At 43.1% G+C, this 20,824-nt stretch overlaps 1 protein-coding gene across 2 annotated transcripts in view; it reads left to right on the top strand.

The window, feature by feature from the left end:
* The first annotated feature begins 3,521 nt into the window (after positions 1 to 3,521).
* The window catches only part of ALDH1A1 (aldehyde dehydrogenase 1 family member A1), a 55,001-nt gene continuing 37,698 nt past the window's right edge, over positions 3,522 to 20,824 (top strand). Inside the window, exons 1-2 of one of the 2 annotated variants that reach the window (XM_028748537.2) lie at positions 3,522 to 3,612; positions 19,294 to 19,367. In XM_028748537.2, the coding sequence (XP_028604370.2) occupies positions 3,537 to 3,612; positions 19,294 to 19,367 (150 nt within the window). In that variant the 5' untranslated portion in view covers positions 3,522 to 3,536. Of the gene's footprint in view, positions 3,613 to 3,803; positions 3,940 to 19,293; positions 19,368 to 20,824 lie in introns of those variants that run through there. The other variant, XM_028748538.2, reaches the window with a different exon arrangement.

Genomic DNA, 20,824 nt, shown 5'->3' with positions numbered 1-20,824 from the left:
CCCTCCACCTTTTCACTCTTCTCCCTTGTTCTTCTGACATTGTCTGGGGTGGTTAGGATACATCAGGTCACACCTCAGCCTGTCAGGACACGGCGCCTCCTTTGCCTTGCTGGGCCCATCGCTTCATTTCATCTGCAAAGAGGCTGGCGACGAGCTGGCCTCGTTAGACACAAATAACGACAGCAAAGCCAAAGGCAGCCGGCAGTTTCCTTCTCAGTTACCTGTCACATTCCCTCGGCTTTTCCTAAAGCAAGCAGTGCTTTTATTAACCCCGGTCAAGGCCAAGGCTGATGAAGACAGATACACATGTATAGACAACAAAGGCTTTGCCAAAGGCTTTGCTTTCGTTTTGTAACTGACCTGAAACACAGAGAACCTACGACCCATCCTCCCCTTCTCCTGCCCTTGGGTCCCAGATCTCCTCCTGCTGAAACTCCTCCTACTTTTCTTAATTAACCAAAACCCCACTGCATGAGATCACTTGCTGCCTTTGAGGAGCAGCATTTTGTAAATTGTTGCAAAGAATTCTTGGCCTAGGCTTCTGCCTCTGATTAATTAATTAGTAGACAAATGCACTAATCTTTGCTACAGTGTTTTCCACTGGCAATGACTTTTGCCTTTCTGTACCATACACACACACACACACACACACACACACACACTCACACACACACACTAAATATATATATAAGCCATCTTTCCAGACCATGTCCATCCAAGGTGGCAACAATACAACTCTACCACACACATATATAAACACCACCAAAATATAAAAATAGCAATACACTAAAATGTAAACCAGAATAAAACAATTTCCAACCACAGCAGTAAAATTATCTAATAGCAGCCTATCAAACACATCAGTTGCAAGCCATTTTAAACAGTTTTTAAAGACTTTGAATACCGCACCAGAGTGCCCAGTCATCTAATTTTTAAAGATGAGCCTATGTTCAGGGCTTCCAATGGGTGGGCTCATATGGGTGCAGGTGGCCCCTCAAATAGCCTGGCACTAAACCACTTAAGGCTTTAAAGGACAAAGCCAGCACTTCAAATTGGACCTGGAAATGCACTGGTAACCAGCAGAACCAGCACAGAACCACCAGTGTAATATAATCTGACCACCTGGTCCCACTGAGCACACTGGCAACCACTTTCCTGCACCAGCTGAAGTTTTCACATAATCTTCAAAGGCAGCCCCATGTATGCAGTCTAGTATGGGTGTCACAAGGACATGTCTATCCACTACTAGGTCTACTTTTTCTAGGCTGGGTCACAGCTGGCATGCCAGGACTCCCGTGTGCAAACATGGCCCTTCAAGGAGAATATGGCCCCTGCACACACACCAGTTGCACCCCTCAGCCAGTTTCTTTACCCACGGTGCCGCCATCTTGTATGGATTAAGCTTCAGCTTGTTCACTCTAACCCATATCAAAATCTTGGAAGCTGCCTTTCTTTGGCACAATTGCCAAGATAAACATCCTGATAAATCAGAAAGAAAGAAAGAAAGAAAGAAAGAAAGAAAGAAAGAAAGAAAGAAAGAAAGAAAGAAAGAAAAGGTTGTGGTGAAACAGGTTCAGATTCTTCTCAAAGAAATTTAGTCTAGAGGTGTGGAGGAGCAAAAGTGCTAATTAAGCAGGATACAGAAATCTCTTATGTGATCCCATCTGCTGATCCCTGCTGATCCTCGGTAGACAGCACTGTGAAGGATCAGCAGCCACAACTGATGAACCAGCCCCACTAACCTACTTGAGGGGACAGCACAGATGCCACATCCTTTGGGATAACCCCAAACTTGATGCCCATTGGTTTTCTTATAACCTTGTCTAAATATCCCCTTTTACTATTTTATGTTTTATTTGAACAGCAGAAAATTCCTCTACCAGTTGTATGAAATCAAATTGACACAATTTGTGACCTACTAAAAAGAACTCAAACCTTCCAGACATGCAACCTGTCCAAGGCTTGGTCCATTGGAAATCTGAGGCAAGCAGCAAAACTAAGTGATTTAGTGAGCTGGCATGGCTGCATTCATGTAAGTGGTTTGTGCATTAAAACAGGAGAAAGCAGGAATTGTTTGGTCAGGAGCCTTATCACACCTTGAAGGGCAAAGCTGAGGTGCGTGGCTGCCATCTCATTCACTTTACATATGCATCCGCTGTGTGCCATGTCTGCTGCTAAGTGGCCCACTTTATTCCATACTTTGCAACGCGTATATCATTGCTTAAGGATACTGAGAGATGCCTGAGAACTCATGGGTTCCAGGCCACCCTATAATTGCACCATGGGTTTCTACCTGTGTCAGGCCAAATCTTTACACAGCAGGTACTTTTATCAACAAAGATCTCATAGGATGAATGGTTCTTCTCAGGTCTTAGAATGGTACGTCTGATATACTATGCACTAGCTTAGACCAGGGGAGGACTTTGGTAATATGGCACCCTGAGCAATGACAAAATTTGGTGCCCTGCCCAATATTTCATATTTTCATGCCCCCTCCCTCTCACCTTCCGTTCTGAGACCCCTTGGCTCAGCGCCTGCACGGGGAAACCTCACACACAGCCCTAAATCCAGTGTTGCGTAGACTATCTTGGGAAAACAAAGCCAAGAGTGTACGGAAATAATGCCATTTAAATTTTTAACTATATATTCTACAGATATAGTCTATATCTTCTGCCACTCTGCATGAAGGATGCTGAAAAATAGTTCTCTCTTTTTTTGTTCAGAGGCGAAAACAAGGCATGCTGCTGACAACATGGATAGTAGGCATTGTGGAGAAACCACACCGCTCTTGGAGGTTTTTAGTGGAGGCCTGTGCAGTAGGCTTTGGATGTATCACAGAAGTTGCCCATAACCAGGCAGGGCTTGATGTTATGGCTCTTAAATAAACCTGTACAGCCTCCACATAAGGACAATAATATTTTGAAGTGAAGCAGAATGGGCAGAGTAGGGATAGTAGAAAGACTTTGGCTTTGGAATCTAGTTTGAAATGCATCCAAATGAAAATAGGAACTGGAATTTAACTCCAGATGGTCTTTGATGGCTTCTCCCAGATGCAAGTTAAATATTTACTTACAGCATCAAAAGAATAGCATTTAGCGAACTTTCCCCCTGCTAAGAATGGAGTCTGGCTGTATCCATTCCTCCACCTAACTCTTAGCTGAAACTGAACCCTTCTTGGTTAATGATCCATTTTCTTTCTGTAGCCACCCCTCCCCCAACCTTCAATCTCTCCCTCCCACCACCCTCATTAGTTTAACTTGAGTTAATTAAGACTAGTAGTCGACCTTCAATCTCTTATGTGTTAAAACAGAACAATCCCAAACAGAAAGACACACAGACACAACTATGTGATTTCATTGTCTCAGGGAGACAGAAAGCCAGTGGGGCTTCCTTTATCAAGGCTAACATCTTCCCGATGCTTAATCTGGCTGGTTTTAAAACGTCCTGCAAATACAGGATCTAGGATAACAATCTGTCCATGTTTCCTCTCACCGCCCCCATTTCATCATTGGTAAGAATGAGTGAATTGGATTGACATGGAGGTGATGGAAGAAGAGAAATGGTCTGGACGTCAAAATGACAATGTATATTACATGGTTAACAGAATAAATGGTATGTGCAGTAGCTGTGGGTATTTTCATCTGCTATGTCAAAAATAAGATCCTCCTCCCCCTCCTCCTCCAAGTGTATCATTCAGTTTCCTCCCAATGGAGTTTTAGTGTTTGCTTGAAGGATCTGTTTCTATGAGTAACCTCACTTGATAAACAGGGGGATGAAGTAGGACTCTCGATAGCCACTTGTTGCGGCGACTGCTGTGTGCATATATATAGAGAGGTCATGCGTGATGCTTTGACTGTAGTGTTGATCACAGACTATAGGACGCAGTGTGCTTTTGAGCGAAGTGCATCCCATCTAGGAACTCAACGTGCACAGGGAAAGGTAGGACCTTGGGTTCTTGATTATCTTTATATATTTCTTTTGCGGGGGAATTGGTTGAAATTGGCACTTAAATCATGCTTACTTTGGAGCGATCTCAGAGAAGATCCTTTACTGCCTATTTAGGAATGCTCTAATTGTACGTGCAATGCGAACAGCAATGCTATAAAATTGCAGTATGTAGATGTTGGCTTCCAAATGCATCTACACAACAGTGAATGGTGTGGTATATGAAGACGGTCTGTTCAGTTTTTCTTTGAAAGTGAAAAGCAAACAGAACCATCATGCAGATAGTTTACAGTACACTTGAGAAGGAAGCAGACAGAATTATTACCCAATGAAATAAAAGGAAATATATTATATTATATACATGATATATATTATACACATTATATTTATTAGGAAGGATCTCTTGCTTGTTTATACTTCTCATTAGAAATGGCTGAATCTGAAATAGGAAAAAGTCAATTGCTGATGATGCCCAAGCTGCATATTTGTAATTATATCAGATGAAATTAGTAAAGCTGATAGGGAAAAAAGCCCTGCTTAAAAATGCCCCCCAGATACTGATGTTTCAGAAGCGTTCCTGGAGTTCCTAAAAGCGATCCAGGCCAGGAAGAACATCCTCAAATGCAGACAATGTATTGTTGACTTTCGTGATGTTGAAGTTGAAACAGGATTCATTTATTACAAAAACAGCCACTCTCTCCTAACTGTCCTTAGAATCCTGCATAATAACCCTTGAAGGATAGGCAGACGTCTTATGTAATAACATAATCAAGTGAGCCTTTAAGTGGTTTATTTTTCCATTTCAGCTTTTGAAATGATTCAAATGGTTCAAAATAAGTGGTTTATTTTTCCATTTCAGCTTATGAAATGATTCAAATGGTTCAAAATGTAGCTTTTGAAATGATTCAAAAGAAAACAAATTAGACTTTGGCATTCACCAGCGGTAGGAATCAGCGTGCTACATAAAAAAGTAAAATGAAATAAATGGATTGCAACATTTTTGTTTTAATCAAAGCAGCTTTCTAAAATGTAAACTACTGTAGGAGATTCCCTCTATATAAAGAAAGACAGAATAATATTTGCAATGTTAAGAACCCTGCCCTGTTATAATTTAGACTAAAGTTTTAAATTCAGATATTCAAATTTGTTCATGTACTAGACGTACCAATAGTTCTAGTGATGGTTGTCATAAGAACCTGGAATACTTTTAATACATGTTCTTTGATAAATCACTCATCTCATTTGCCTTGCCTCACAATCTATGGAAGTAGGGGAGAAGATTGGGATTAATCAACATATATTATATTAATCAACATATGGCTCGTAAAACAACTTCTTTGTGACTGAGTTTTCCTTGCTCTTCTTTGCAACATTTTAATATTCCTCCTGACAGATAAATTTACCCCAGCTGAATGTGCATCTCAAGCTTAACCAGCAAGTCTGAACGTCGGCTGGATTAAAATAAATATATTTAAAAGTAAAATGAGTTATTATAAATAATATGACTAGGCATGTTTAAGATATTGCAGGTCTGAAAAGTCAAGGCAGAGGCACTAACCTTTGATGACTTTGACGTTCACAGTTCAAACAGAAGCATGTTAGTTTACAACACTACAAATAATTCATTTGTGATTATTTTGCAATCCTAGAACAGTATTTTAAAGGATTTGCTTTGCCTTGCCATTGTATGTTTCATTGCTTTTTGAAATAAACACATATAAAATGAAATATAATCATTCTTGAGTTTTTCACCCACTTGACTATTTAATACTTAATAACCTAGGCATAGTATTTACTCTGGGTTAAAATTTTGTGGAGCCTTCCAATACAAATGTCTCATTTTAAAGCATCTCATTGATTTTCTTATCATGCTCTTATCTGTCCAAACTCAACTGAAATATTAGGCTTTAAGATGATTTACACATCAGTTATAAAATATGTTGGAAGTAAATGCCAATATTTTAACAGAATGTACTTCTGTTTTGGATGATACCCTAAGCACATTTTTGGAAGCAATCTCATTTAAATAAAAACAGAGACTAAGGCTGCAATTCTAACCCTGCTAAACTGGGAGTAAGCCTCATTGAATTCCATAGGACTTAGTTAAGAGAAGACGAGGTTAGGATTGTGCAGCTATTTCTAGATGATGTAGATGACAGTCCCATTAATCTTAATCCTAAGAACATTGACCGTGATCTAACGTATGTACCAATAATTTGCTAATAGAACTTTCTAATTCTAAACTGAAGGTCCATTATAACCCCCATTTAAATTAAAGCTCCCACCATATCCTGCAGGATTTTCTCCTTGAGAATGCTTCATACCACCCAGTTTGGGACTCCTGCCCTTTCAGTCATTTTAATATTCATGCTATAGATCGCTGAATAGTAGCCAATGTTTCCCTTCTGTTCTTAAATAGTTGGATATAGATTTTACACAGGCAGTTTGCAGCTGCACAGAAGAATGTTTGCAGATAATAGTACAGTACACCCTAACCCTGAATGCATTCATTATTAGTTTGTTACTATCAACTGTTTCTATGGTGCTTACTTTGATATAAGGATATTAAGGATGGGCATTCCAGGTCCAAACACATTTACATGGAAGTAAGGCCAAGAGGTTTGGGGGGGGGGTTTCCCCTCACCCCAAATTGTACTTGATACTTTTATGATCTAAAACACGCTAACACCTGATCTTATGCACATTTACAATGTGTTCTGCTGTGTTCAGAGTAGACTTGTTGAAATTAATGAACCCACTGTTTGTGTCCATTAACATCAATGGGTCTACTCTGTGTAGCACTAACACCACTCTCAGTTGTTCCACAGAGCGTATTCCTAGGTAAGTGTACATAGACAGGATTACCACTTCAATGGTTTGTGCAGTTTACCTGGATCTTCTTATCTGTGACTTGTATCCTTCCATTCCCCCAGCTGTAGAAGAGCCCCAACTTTACTTGTAACTGGGTTTTCAGGGGGTTCATAGCGCCTCTCAAACACCTGCAGATTTTTTTTTAAAGCCCTACTCCAGAAAGCGCTAAGGACAAAGGGAACTGCCTTGTACCAAGATGGGCCACTGATCCATTGAGCTCAGGATTGCCCACTCTGGGCTTTCAGAGAAGGGTCATTTGCCAGCCCTCTCTGGAGATACCAGGGATTAGACCTAGGATCTTCTGCATTGCTCTACCACTGAGCTATGGCCCTTTCTGAGCCCATTGTGATTTGAAAGTGTTTCTGTCACCTCCGTTGTAAAGTTTTCATGAGAGACCTGCTGCTTGGACACACTTTGGAACAGTTCTTGCAGGAGGTGGTGGTGGGTTTTTTTGTTTTAGTTTAACCAATAGTGAGCGTGATGTAGTCCCATAGTATGAGGCTACCATTTCTCCTTTAGCAATACAACACTGTATGTCTAGAGACAATGGATAAAACAAACCCCATTAGATGTACTGCTGGAAAGTGTTTAATGGTTAATGTATTTGTATTTCTTTAGAAACCAATTAAAAATTGGTTAAAATAAATAAAGAGATGAAAAGTTTTTTTAAAAAAAGAACATGGGGGGGGTTGTCTTTTGATGGGTGCGTGTTCTTCCCTCCACCACCATAGTATAATTTTCCTTCCTTTTTAAAAAAGAAACAAGTAAGCCCCCACCCCCACCCCGGCAATTTCAATTCCTTATTGCAATATCACATTCTGCTTTCTAACATTATAATAAGATTGGCACTGAGACTACCAAAGCACTAAGAGGGAAGATGCCTCTGTCTTTCTGCAGGGCATCTGTGGGGCGAATCGTTGCCTATATTGATCCTCCATAAATTTAAGTGCAGTCCCTGACATCGAGACTAGTGGTCATCACCACATCTTCTTTTCTCTCTTCTGAATCTTCTAACAACCATCTTCATTGCATGACTCTTGGGAAAGGAAGGGGGGAAATGGTATCCACACCGTGGGTTATTTTATAAATCTGTATCATGTCAGTCCATCCTCCCCCTCCCCCCCCTAAACTATGAGGACTCAACACTTGACCTTTTCTTATAGGCAAGCTCCTTCAAACTCGTGATGATTTTGATTGCTTTTTAATTCTTTTTCTAGCTCTACTGTTTCATATTTGAGATGTGGTGATCAGAACTAAACACCAGATGCCAGTTGCAGTCACGGCATAGATGTATAAAAATGCATTATGATGCTGTCTGGTCTATTTTCAGTTTCTTTCTTCCTAATCCCAAGCATGGAATTTACCTTTCTCACTACTGCCACACACTAACCATGTTTTCACTGAGCTGCTAACCTACCACGATCCCAAGCTCTCTTTCCTGGTCAATCACTGCCATCATTAAATATGTGAATTTAGGATTTATTTATTTTTGCCCCACTGTGCTTGCTTAACATATATGTACACCAAACCACATTTGCTATTTTGTTGTGCATCCTCCTTTCAACAAAAGATCCTTTGAATCTCTTATGGAACTCATCTGATTGCATGTCTTACAACAACTTCAGTGTGCTTTTTATTAAATATATGTGGTTGTATGCAATGCTGCCCATGTGTGGGGAAAAATGGAGGTCTGCTCACACTGTGGAACTTCACCTTCTTTTCATTCTCCCTAGAGCCCCCTGCACACACTCAACATCTACCCCTGAGGGTTGGGCAGGGGGCTCTAAAGTAAATTTGGGGGGCAAGCAGGGGAAAAGAAAGTGACGATCTAGTGTGTGAACATAAATCTGGTCATTCAACTTATCCTTCTGGCTCAGAACAAAAGGCCATCTAGGCAAAGGCACCCTGTTCTCACAGTGGCCAATCATGCCTTTGGAAAGTTCAATGGCACTTCCCTTATCTGGATTCAGCCCCTGGACCATTGCCGGACCAGGCATCAGACTTCCCATCCCCCAACCAGTATAATAAGAGACCAATAAGACTGGGTTTTGGGTCAAAACAGGCCACAACTTTATAGAATACTGATGAAAGAGGTTTGGTCTGGGCATGGGGCAATCTAAATACTTCTGGTCTGCTCACTAAAAGTGACGCGTTGTCAATCCAGGGATGACCCCTGCAGGGGCCACCGTCTGGGGGAGTGCCTTCGGCCCTGGCCCTGCCAGGGCACACGGACATGGCCACTCCCCCCAGTTCCCTTTAACAGGATATGCCAGCTTTTGGAGGGGCAGGCGGAGACCACAACCTCCCGTCCATCCAAAACAAAGGATTGCCCCAATGCTCAACCAACTGTGATGATTGCTATGAGGTAGGCAAAACCACTGGGTCAATGCCAATTAGCCCAGTGGGCAAATTCCTACCCAGCCCCTTAAAGGACGGTGACCACCGTAGCCACAGCAAAGGCATTGACTATCAGCTTAAACCGAGGGTGGGTAGGCAGGGAAACCCGGCACAGGAACAAACAGGCTGAGACCCCAGGTGCTGGCTGCTTAAATGGGCAAGGGGCGGATCCGAGAGAAGTCCACCATTGGCTCCATTGGCTCCACGCCCGGCACAGCCCACGTCCCATTTGCCAAAGCAGGGTGCAGGCAGGATCCCGTTCCTGATAGGGAGGGGACTACAGTTTGAAATCCCTCGTCGGGGCCCCAGTGAAGCCTCCTCCATCCCACAATGCCGCCGCACAAAAAGGGGTGAGCGGGCTTATAAAAAATGTTGATATATTTCAGGCAATTTGTTTAAGGCATGTGCTTTTAAGATGTGCATGTCCTTATTTGACCTATCTTGACCAAGCTCTGAAAAAATTCAGTAGATCAGCACTGTACACAAGCACAATGCAGTCTTTGCTAAATCATTGCTCAGATGATACAAACTTCCTCTGTAATAAGTTTAGGCTTATCAGTGATTTTCAGCCTTTGGCCTTGAAATAAAATTCTGCCCATATATTGTTTTGCATTTACTAGTTGGCACCAACCCTGACAAGAGTCAATGGAAGTGGCATTAGATTTTCTAGCTTATTTTTATTTTATTTTATTTTGCATGTCTAGCTCAGCATATATTGCTTTGACTATGGACTATTTATTATAGCCCTTCAAACATCTTTCATTGTGAATTATTACTAGGGCAGAGGAGGATGGGACAATCTGTCAAATTCCTGTTTCTCGTTTTTCCAGTCTCCACATTTCCACATCTGATTGCAATTTTTTAAATGTCCTCATAAAAATTAGTAATAGTTTCCCTTTACATATTTTGTGTGCAATTTTACCTAATATTCACTTGTTCGCAAGCAATTTCCCCCAATATAATGCAGTTTTGGATTGTATTACACTAATATTTGAGCTTTTATGCTTTTATGCTTTTAAAGGTTCACCTTTAAATGTGAAATGAACCAAATTTGTCTACCGTCTGTCTCTAACCTATGAGTCCTACTGTTGCAACCTCGTTTGGGGTTTTAAAGCATCTCCCTTTTATAGATTATTGGTAGTGGGGACTTTGAGGATAAATAAAGTTCATGCATTATGCTAGAAATATGAGGTAGGGTGTGCTTTTGTTGCCTAGGCAACAAGAGGTCACTTCCCGTGCTCTGCTAGAAATTACAGTGGTGCCTCACAAGACGAAAAGAATCCGTTCCGTGATTCTCTTCGTCTAGCGGTTTTTTCGTCTTGCGAAGCAACCCCATTAGCGGCTTAGCGGATTAGCGCTATTAGCGGTTTAGCGGCTTAGTGGCTATTAAAGGCTTAGCGGCTGAGCTGCTAAAAGGTTATTAGCAGCTTAGCGGCTTAGGAAAAGGGGGGGGGGAAGCGGGGGAAAAATGGCAAGACTCGCAAGACATTTTCGTCTTGCGAAGCAAGCCCATAGGGAAATTTGTCTTGCGAAGCAACTCAGAAACGGAAAACCCTTTCGTCTAGCGGGTTTTCCGTCTTGCGAGGCATTCGTCTTGCGGGGCACCACTGTACAACACTGTACAGGAAGAAAGGGGAATGTTTCTTTCTGATTCATCAGGCAAAGCAAGGATACTTTCTTCTCTTCCTGCACTATAATGCATGTAAGTCACAGCCCAGAGGTGGAAGTGAGGAAGAATCACCCAAGTGTCTTGACAACTGGGCAACTTTCTGTTTCTTCCTTCTGTACACCGCAGCCTGTGTATCCCTGCAACACAGTTCAGAAAGAAAGGGACATTACTGCCAGGGTGCAGTGAACCCACCCCATCTAGCCATAGCAGAAAAACCAAGAACCACCGATAACATTCTTGGATTTAAATTAGGCCACAACTTTATTGATTGCAGATGTAAATGAGTTTTGGCTTGGTGCTGGGTAGCTACCATCTCCTCCAGCTTACCTGCTGGAGGGATATCAGGGTTCAAGACTGATTTGGGGTTCACCTATGACATACATCAAATAGGTGCAATTCCCACAGACTTGCCACGTTGGAGAGTGCTATGGTCCTCAGCCCTTCCTTGCCTGGACGTATGGACAGAAGCACCACCCCATGGATCCCTTTAACAGGGTTCCCTACCACCAAGGAGGTAGAAGCAGAGGTTTCACAATTTCCCCTCCGCCAAAGACTAGGAACTTACCCAATGCCATATCCGCATATGTTGTGATGATTGCTGTGAGGTAGGTGAAACCCTCAAAACAGGCCAGTTCTTCTGATGAGAAATTTTCCTCCCTAACCCCACATACGGCAACCATAAGAACCATAGCAAGGTCTATCAAATACCACACAATTGCACAACCGAACAGTGAAAACCATGAAAATATGGGTGGGAGGGAGGGAGATCTGCAGGCAACTGTGGTCTCAGGTGAAGCCCAGACCAGTTTTTGTACCCAGGGAGACTCCACCAGGAAGTCTGCCTCAGGTCACCCCCACTGCCACTCCTCCAAGCCCAGCTATGATTGGGCCAAATTGCAGGTGGGCAAATTTGAATCACACAGCTGCTAGGAGAGACAGGAGAGCCATCTCTCAATGGCTGTTGGAGCCAGAGACTGGGAGCCAGGACAATGAAGATGGGGAGAGGGGCTATGTCAGGCTGCAAAACCCACATCACGTCTGAAGAGTTGAGTGGATATTCAGCTTGAGGTCTAAGCAGCTGGGTGACTAATCCTGCCCACCCTGCACTGTGCCACAACTTTCTTCTTATATGGTTGTAAAGTTTGCAAACAATCACAGAAGACATGAATTAATTGTATATGTGTGGTGGGGTGGGGTGTGCGTCCTGGGAGCAGGGCATGCCACCTGCAGGGGCGGGGCGCCTAGCGCAGGCAGGGGGGCAGCCACAATGGAACCCCACTGGGATCAAGCTGCTGGGGGCGGTGCGCTCCCCCCGCACTCCTCTTCTTCCGCCAGCACCCCCTTTCATTCTAAAGTCTTCACTTGGTGATGCTTTGACTCAGCACAAATTCTTACTATGAGTGATTGCTTAAAATGCCCCACATACTTTGCTTACCATGACACTGTATGCATTCTTTTCCAAGATGCAATGTGCAATAATGAGTGCTCACACCTTTCTTTGTGGGAGCCCTTTGCAGGACCGCACGTGGCACCTCTGGCCACATAGGACTCACCAGCTGGTTGGGCTGGCCCACCTCCTTGTGATAATCATTGGGGGTTCCCACCGAACCCCAGTTAACCTATCAGCTGTGGCCAGTTGCATAAATAGGAGGCGGAGCCGGCCGCAAACATGCGCTTGGCTCCGGAGCTTCACCCACCCAACCCTCCCTTTGTCTATTGCTTGTTTGTTTCTTCCTCTTCAGTGGGCGCTGCTACGGACTTTTGATGGTTGCTGTTGAAGAACCGGGAAGGAATTTCCCTGCATTGGCAGGTTTTTCCTTCCCCATAGCAACTTTGGCGGTTTGAGGCCTTGGGCGGAATCCTTTAGTCTATCTTCGTATATGGGGGGAGGCGTGAAGTAGTGACTCACCCCCCCCCCCAGCGGCGATTCCAGGGTCCTCTCTTAAAGGGGTTTGTAAATAGGAAGTCACTGGCCATGCACTGAAAGGTTGTCAGTGAACTCCCCTGCGTTGCGGGGATATGGGATGGGCTGCCTGCGTACACAAGCGTCTTGCAGCGCACCCTCCCATATCCCATTCACCCTGAGGAGCCCCTGTTCCCCAGCTGCAGGCTGGGAGGGATACGTGCCCAATGCCTAAGCCAAGGTCTTCCTACATCTGAAAGGTTTAATAAAGTTGTGGCCAATTTTTAATTCCATAACACGTTGTCACGAGTCATTATTCCTTCTGGTGGTCTCTTGGGGTCAGAGGGTCTCCGCCTGGGCACACAAAGAAGAAATTCACCCCTTGCACAAGAGGGTGTATATTTTTAAAGATGTGATTTGCTTGGTGTGAACCACAATGCACATTGTGCCATTCCCAAACTACAGTGTTTGAGTGCGAACACTGTAACTCTAGACAAATATTTGCCAAGGCAGCACACAGCCTCATAGGTCTTGCCTTGGTAGGAACTCTCCCCTGCAAGCAAAACCTTTTCTGTGCAACACTAGGAAAACTGTTTGTGCACCTGTGCACAGAGCCTTTCCCATAACAGAAGTTAACAGAAAACTCCACCATGCGTGCTTTGGATTGTGTCCAACAAGAACAATTCAAAGAAAGGGGTGCCAAAGTCTCCCTGGGATCGATAGGAACTCAGCAGACAATAAAGTCTTTGCATTCCATTTCTTCCAGTGACACTCCAGAATACCTAACTTTCTATTAATCATCCCTTGTCTGTTTGGAAACTTGTCCTGGTGGAATCTGATCTGTTTGCTGGCACAATTATTATAACCCATAAGCTTTGTAGTAAGTGGAAAGTCAGTAATATTGTTGGATGCTTTATATATTAAGAAAATTTTAAAATGCCAAAGCAAGCATTCATAATAAGCAGAGCAGGCCCTAGCTGTTTTGCCACCTGAGACAAAGCAGGAAATGGCAACACTCAAAAAATCAAAGTATATAGCATCCAATGCTAATCAATTTATTTTGACACCTGAAGCAGAAAAATCCCATAATTGCAGCAACCTGTGTCTAGCAGTTAAGTATGGAAAGTGGTTTCAGGAAGACTGCAAGTAGGACTGAGCCCAGTGTTGCTCTGGGTCTTATGTCCTGCTCTACCTGGAGAGACCCCTGAAAACTGAGGGGGAAATTGCCGAGCGGGAAGGGGCTGCTGGCAGGGGCCTCATATGGCAGCTGTGGCTCATGAAACTGGAAACTCCATGCACCCCCTAACTCCAGAAGGGGTGCATTCAGAGGAGGAGACAATACTAACCAAACCATTTATATATAGTACTAACCAAACAGTTTCACGTGACTTCATAACCCTGAAATGCAGACACTGCACATATTATCACAACAATGTATTCTGTCATATCTATTCATGCTGACTGGATATATCTTCCAAATGCTGACTACACCACAGTCTTTCTTCAGGATGTCAAGGTTTTGGACAACCATATCTTTGTGCTGTGGTACAGTCAGCATTGGAAGATAACATCCAGTCAGTGCGGCTAGAGATATATTGTTGTCATCATTTGCACAGTGTCTGCTTTTCAGTGCTGTGAAACTACAATTATTTGCTTACTGTATGTTCTATTGGCCATAGGCCACATACATATTCTTTGTAAAGTTCTTAACTCTTTTCATATCTATGTTATAGAAATACAATATGTTCATTTAAAATATTAACTTTATGTATTCTTTTGCAATTTGGGGTATTGCCACATCCCAACAGTGTGAGGAAAGTCCTGCTTTGTTCCTTGCATGAATGGTAGAGTCAGGCCAAGACATTTTGCTCTCTGAGGCAAAGGCTGATATGGTGCCTCCTGCCCATTTCTCACAGACTGACAAGCTGAATCTTACTTCAGCATTGATGACAGAACCAGCACCACACCTGAGGGGAGAAGACTAGCTTAGGGGACACAGGGCAGGTTCGCCTCAGGGAGCTCCATCACTCCAACACTCAAAGGTTACAGGCTTGAAGATCTTTCTAGGGACTGAACCCAGATTGTGGTAGTAGCCAAGAATGAAATGCTTTTCACCCGATGCCACTCTTTTTTCAGACAGAAACTGTCTTGCCTTTCTACAGTTGAAGTATGTATTTTGTAATGTGCCCCATGGCTTATTTCCGGAGTGGCTTTGGCACTACCAAGGATTTGCTGGAACAAGCAAAACTATGAGGGCTTTGAGCTAAACTGGAAGGACAGGACAGGACAGGTTAGTGGTGTGGTGTAGCTGAAACGTTCTGGGCAGCTAGCCATCTTGCTCAACAGGTGAACAGACCTTGGTCCTCCTGACTGAGGTATTTGCAGGGTGTGAACCTTGAATCTGGTTTCATTCTCACAGTGCAGCTCTGGGGCTTATAAAGTAATAAAAATAAAGTGCCAACTAGACTTGTGCAGAGTGTTTTTCTTCACCTCCAGTTGACTGCATCCACTTTTCAATTTTTGAATGAGAAAAGACTTGCAGCTTACAGCAGGGTTGCCATTTTTATTGATCCCGTTCCTTTGTCTTTCACAGCAGCCTGGTAGGAGAAATTAAACAAGTGGAACTGTCTCTGTCGTTAGCTCTGCACGCCATGAATTTTAGGTTGCTGATGAAGGCAAAGCAGCAGAGCCAGTAACGGCACAATATTTATGCAAGTGAATTCATGGAAAGCAATGCTTTTCAAATGCACATAAACTGGATATATTATTCTGCCTTCTAACTACATGCAGGAACAGGGAAAATAAAACCTTGCAGAGGCTGATGTGTGTGTGTTCTTCAGTATATGTGCACAGCATGGATTTGTCCATCTCTTTTTATGAAACATTATATATTAGATACAAATCTTTAAGAGACGCCAGATATGTTATAAGGCGAACAGCTCTGTGCCAGTCATCTTGTGTTGTAATATGCAGAGCTAAAGGGCAAGGCTGAGCACTTCAAAACTTTGCTGAAGTTTCTGAGCATTACCACACCCTGCATCTAGTTTATACCAAAAAATGGTCAGTCATGGAGGGAGGGAGAACATTTTGCACAGGAAGGCAAGGCAGCCCAATCAACATGGCCTGCATTTCACAAGGAAGGTTGCCATCTCTATCCCCACCCCCATTTTTTCCCTCCCTTTAAGTGGCAGAAATCCAGTTAATGCAGCATTCTTCCTAAATATTTTTGGATCTTCTTTTTTGGGAGGGGTGGGGGAGACTGAACTAGGTGCCTTTTTACCTGCAATGTATAGTCAGGAGAAAGGTTTTTTGTTTGCCAGAACTTTACTGCTTAGTCTTATGCATCTTTAAGGAACGAACTCTCAAATGTATACTGACCTGATGCCACAATGCCCTGCACAAATGCTGCTTGTCCTTTCACAAAATCCTTCCAGTGGACACCACCTCTCCTACCTTGGCAAAGTGATAATTGCCCCAAGCACCCATCTCCTGCATACATGACCTGCCTGCTGCTGTCCTAGGTTCCCTCCCATGGACTGGACTCCCCCCTCTGCAATGAGAAATGGACAAATCTCTTGGTTTCACTTTCCCATTTTCCTGATCTCAAATTCATTTCTGCAATCCATTTGTGATTATTGTTTGTTCATGGGGTGTCCAGAACACTCTCTAGTGCTGTTATGTTGAATGAATTTCAGTTAGTAAGTTTTGAGGACATGGACAATGTGTTTGGATCAGTTGGGACTTGCACTCCGGACCCAGACCTCTCTTGGCTGATAAAAACCAGCAGGGAGGGAACAGCTGGCTGGGCCAGGGAGGTGGTTAATGCCTCTTTACAAGAGGGGGTGGTCCCTGCCTGCTTGAAGGAGGCTGTGGTAAGACCACTCCTTAAGAAGTCCTCCATGGATTCAGAAAAATCTAAGGACTCAGCTACATTAGTCCAAAAACAGTGTTTTGAATTTGTTATAAACATGCAACACCAGATGGCACCAGAGAGAGAAAAAAATCTATGCAAATTTTACATAGCATTTTTTCTTTTGTTATAATGATTTAACTTCTGACTTATTTATAGTGGGGGCATTTTCCCTGTGTGTAGATCCACCCTACCATCGACCATAGCATCCTTCTGGCACTGCTTTGTGGTGGTTCTGGTGCTACATGAATGGTGATGCTTGAATACTGCTCTTCAGCTCTGTGGAATCCTCAGCATGGGGTTCCCCAGGGTTTAATTTTATCCCCTATGATGTTTAACCTGAAACAGAGTTTGGAGGAGGTTGCTGACAACATGCAGCTCTACTTCTCCTTTACATCTGCAGGTGAGGCAGTGGAAGTGCTGGATCATTGTCTTGCCTCAGTAATGGACTAGCTGAGAGCCAACGAACTGAAGCTCAATCCAGATAAGACTGAGGCTCTGTTAGTGGGTGGCTCCCTAGACCGGATGGCTGGGAGGCTGCCTGCTCTTGATGGGGTTACACTTCCTCTGAAGGAGTGGGTATGTAGCTTGGGAGTACTCCTGGATCCTTTGCTGTCACTTGAGGCTCAGGTAGTCTTGGTGGCATGGAGTGCCTTCCATCAGCTTCAGTTGGTGGCCCAGCTGTGCCACTATTTGGACAGGGATAGCCTAAGTTCTGCTGTCTATGTTCTGGTCACCTCTAGGTTATATTACACTGTACTGCAAAGTGTTATACAAGGTGTTACAGACTGTTTGGAAACTTCAGCTGGTGTAAGAATTCATTAGACAGGTTGCTCACCAGGGCAAGATGGTTTGAGCATATATTGCCAATGACTGCCAATTAATTTCCAGGCCCAATTCAAAGTGCTGGTTTTGACCTGTAAAGTATTAAATGGCTCAGAACCACAATACCTGAAGGACCAGCCCATCTGAGGACCTTCTTTGTGTGACCCCTCCATGAGCAGCTCAGAGGGTGGAAACATAAGAACAAGCATTTTTAGCAGTGGCCCCCTGTTTATGGAATGCTCTCCTCAGGGGGGCTGCCTGACGCCTTCATTACAGATCTTTAGGTGCCCAGTGAAAACATTTCTCTATAACCAGGCCTTGGGCTGAATAAACATTATACAGTATAGCCTTTTAAATGTGTTTGTGGGGTGGGGGTTATTCGTTTGTTTTTGTTTTATTATGTATTTCGTGTTTTCATTTTGTATGTTTATGCTGTGTGAACCACCCTGTGATCTTTGGAATTTAATATTAATTTAATAAATGATAAAAATGAAAATTTATCAGTGTTTTAGTGTGATTTTTTCCCTAATACATATCCATTTTTGTATGCTATTTTGCAAGCAATTTCCTCTTATACAATGCATTTTATATGTTATGTTATGTTTTATTTTATTATATATGGCATTATTTTCAATAATAATACATTTATACTTTTCTATGCACACATTTTTGTGCATATTATTTGCTAGAAGAATAGTTTCACAAAATTTCAGAAAGTATACCTGCTTCAGTTCATATCTTGTTTCAGCAGGAACTGTGAATTAGGTCAGGTCTCACAAGAATCTAAACTAAACCAAATATGCTGCCCATACCTAACTTGCAGCCTAGCTCCAGTCATGTGCTCCAAGATCTTGGCAAACAGGAAACCTGGAGAAGATGGTCTGAATCTTTCTTCTAGTGCCAATTGGAGATTTCACAGTTCCTACAATAAGAGCCTGAAGACTGTTGTGTTTGCAACCCACTAGCCTGGAAGTTTAGAAGCAGGGTGATGGCAGCACTACCTAAAGGTTGGAGCCATGGGTAATGCTTTACCCCCTCACAGGCCAGGTGCACACAGTGGGCTCTGACACTGCAGTCATAGCATTGCACTCTGGAATGCACACGCTTGTATATCTAACTAAGAATAATACATCCTGAAGATATTATTGATGAACCACAAAATCTGATTGTTTTAAAAGTGCTGCAAGGCACTTAGTTGGTTTTGCTGCAAAAGCCAGTATGGTTTCCTGCTTCCTAGAATGTTTCCAAGAGTTATTAAAAATGCATTGATTTGACATATTCAAATTAAACACTCTTTTCAATATTATCACAGCAATTCCTGCCAGGAAAAGCTGAACCTGTTGGATTTTCGCCTGTCTTGTCACTGCTAGAAAGACAGGAACTATTTTTTTAAAAAAACAACAACATACAGTTTATATTTGCGTAAATTTCCAAAGCACTGAAATGTCTTCAGAACATATCTATACTGATGTTTCTGAGTGTATGTTATTCTTGCAGGTGAAAAGGAGCAGGCTGCTATTTGCACACATAGAGAATGCCACGACCTCATATGGACTTTTGCACCCAAGTACACAGCTTGCTTTTCTAGGTGTTGCACATTAGCTGTAGTCCCCCCCCCCTCTCTCTGTGCTGTGCAGTTGTTCGTCCAATCATACTCTTGCATGCAAATATACTATAGTCAGTTCAGATAAAAAGGCACAATTATATCGAAGTGCTCAGTCAGGGCAAATATCACTGAACTTTTCTTACAACCTCCTTTCACCTGTGTTTCAGGAACTAGTCCAAACATGTCAACTGCCCCGGCTTTGCCAGAGCCCCTCAAGGACCTGAAGATTCAGTATACTAAGGTTAGTTATATTTATGTGGCTTAACTTCCCTCAAGCTCTGCCACTGAGGCAATCTCCTTGTGTCTTATTGCTGTAGGTTTGTGCAGCTCTCACTTTAGCGGTGGATCTCAGTACATATAACTTTGTTGCCGGTTTTTACCTGTGGGTCTCACTGCAGCTTTATTCCCTGGTGTTCTCCCCTGTTTCTGCGGAGTGTGGCTGCTGACGGCCATCCTGTTTCAGAATGGTTGCAATTGTTGCTCTGTCTGAATTGTGTCTGAAGCTATGATTCTGTGAGCCCAAAGCATTTTAGGGCTTCAGCCTTAACCATGGTACTATTTGTAGACCTATGCATATGTACTTGGGAGAAGCCCCATCAAACTAACAGCTGGATCTTATGCGTGTTTACTCAAAGCAAGCCTCACTGGGTTCAGTGGCACCTACTCTGAAGGAGGTATGTGTGAGATTGGGGCTTTTCTGTTTTGGGAGATGTGTACTGTATAGGATTTGACTGATGCCTAGGAACAAGTTCTGCAGAAATTATAGCATTACTTCCACAGCGGTGTTTCCAGGACTGGATTATAACACAGTATTAATGGTTTACAGAAAGAAAGATACAATCAGCAAAGAGGAAAATCAGAATATGTTACTGTATTAGGGAATGTAACATTGATTTATAATTACAATTCATTTCTAAAATATGTAGACTACAATCTTCTGCACATTTAAAGGTAAAGGTAAAGGTACCCCTGCCCGTATGGGCCAGTCTTGCCAGACTCTAGGGTTGTGCGCCCATCTCACTCAAGAGGCCGGGGGCCAGCGCTGTCCGGAGACACTTCCGGGTCACGTGGCCAGCGTGACATCGCTGCTCTGGCGAGCCAGCGCAGCACACGGAAACACCGTTTACCTTCCCACTAGAAAGCGGTCCCTATTTATCTACTTGCACCCGGGGGTGCTTTCGAACTGCTAGGTTGGCAGGCTACACATTTACTTGGGAGTAAACACCACTGAGTACAATGGTATTCACTTCTCAGTAGACGTGTGTAGGGTTGCACAGTTTCTTGGGGGGAAATCCAGCAGAATTGTTGAAATGTGAACAACACACATGCATCGGAAGAGAAGTGCATAAAAGCAGGCCAGCCACTTGAGAGCAATAATGAGATGGACAATCCTTGCTAGTAGACTTTCTACAATCTAAAAAAGGCATTGACATGCAAGCCAAAGGGCTGGGGGAAATAAGAGAGTCCATGGCTTGAGGGCTTGTCTTTAGCCAGCTAAGCTGGAGGACTTGGATGCAGCAGGATGATTCAACCTCCAGTAGTGCAGAGAATGGCAATAATCTTATTTGAGCTAAAACAAAAAAAATTCCTTCCAGTAGCACCTTAAAGACCAACTAAGTTAGTTCTTGGTATGAGCTTTCGTGTGCATGCACACTTCTTCAGATTGGTATCTGAAGAAGTGTGCATGCACACGAAAGC

This window comes from Podarcis muralis, chromosome 11 (assembly GCF_964188315.1).
Source record: "Podarcis muralis chromosome 11, rPodMur119.hap1.1, whole genome shotgun sequence".
NCBI lineage: Eukaryota > Metazoa > Chordata > Lepidosauria > Squamata > Lacertidae > Podarcis > Podarcis muralis.
Note: the sequence above shows the minus strand (reverse complement) of the source record. Positions and strands in the feature narration are given on the sequence as shown.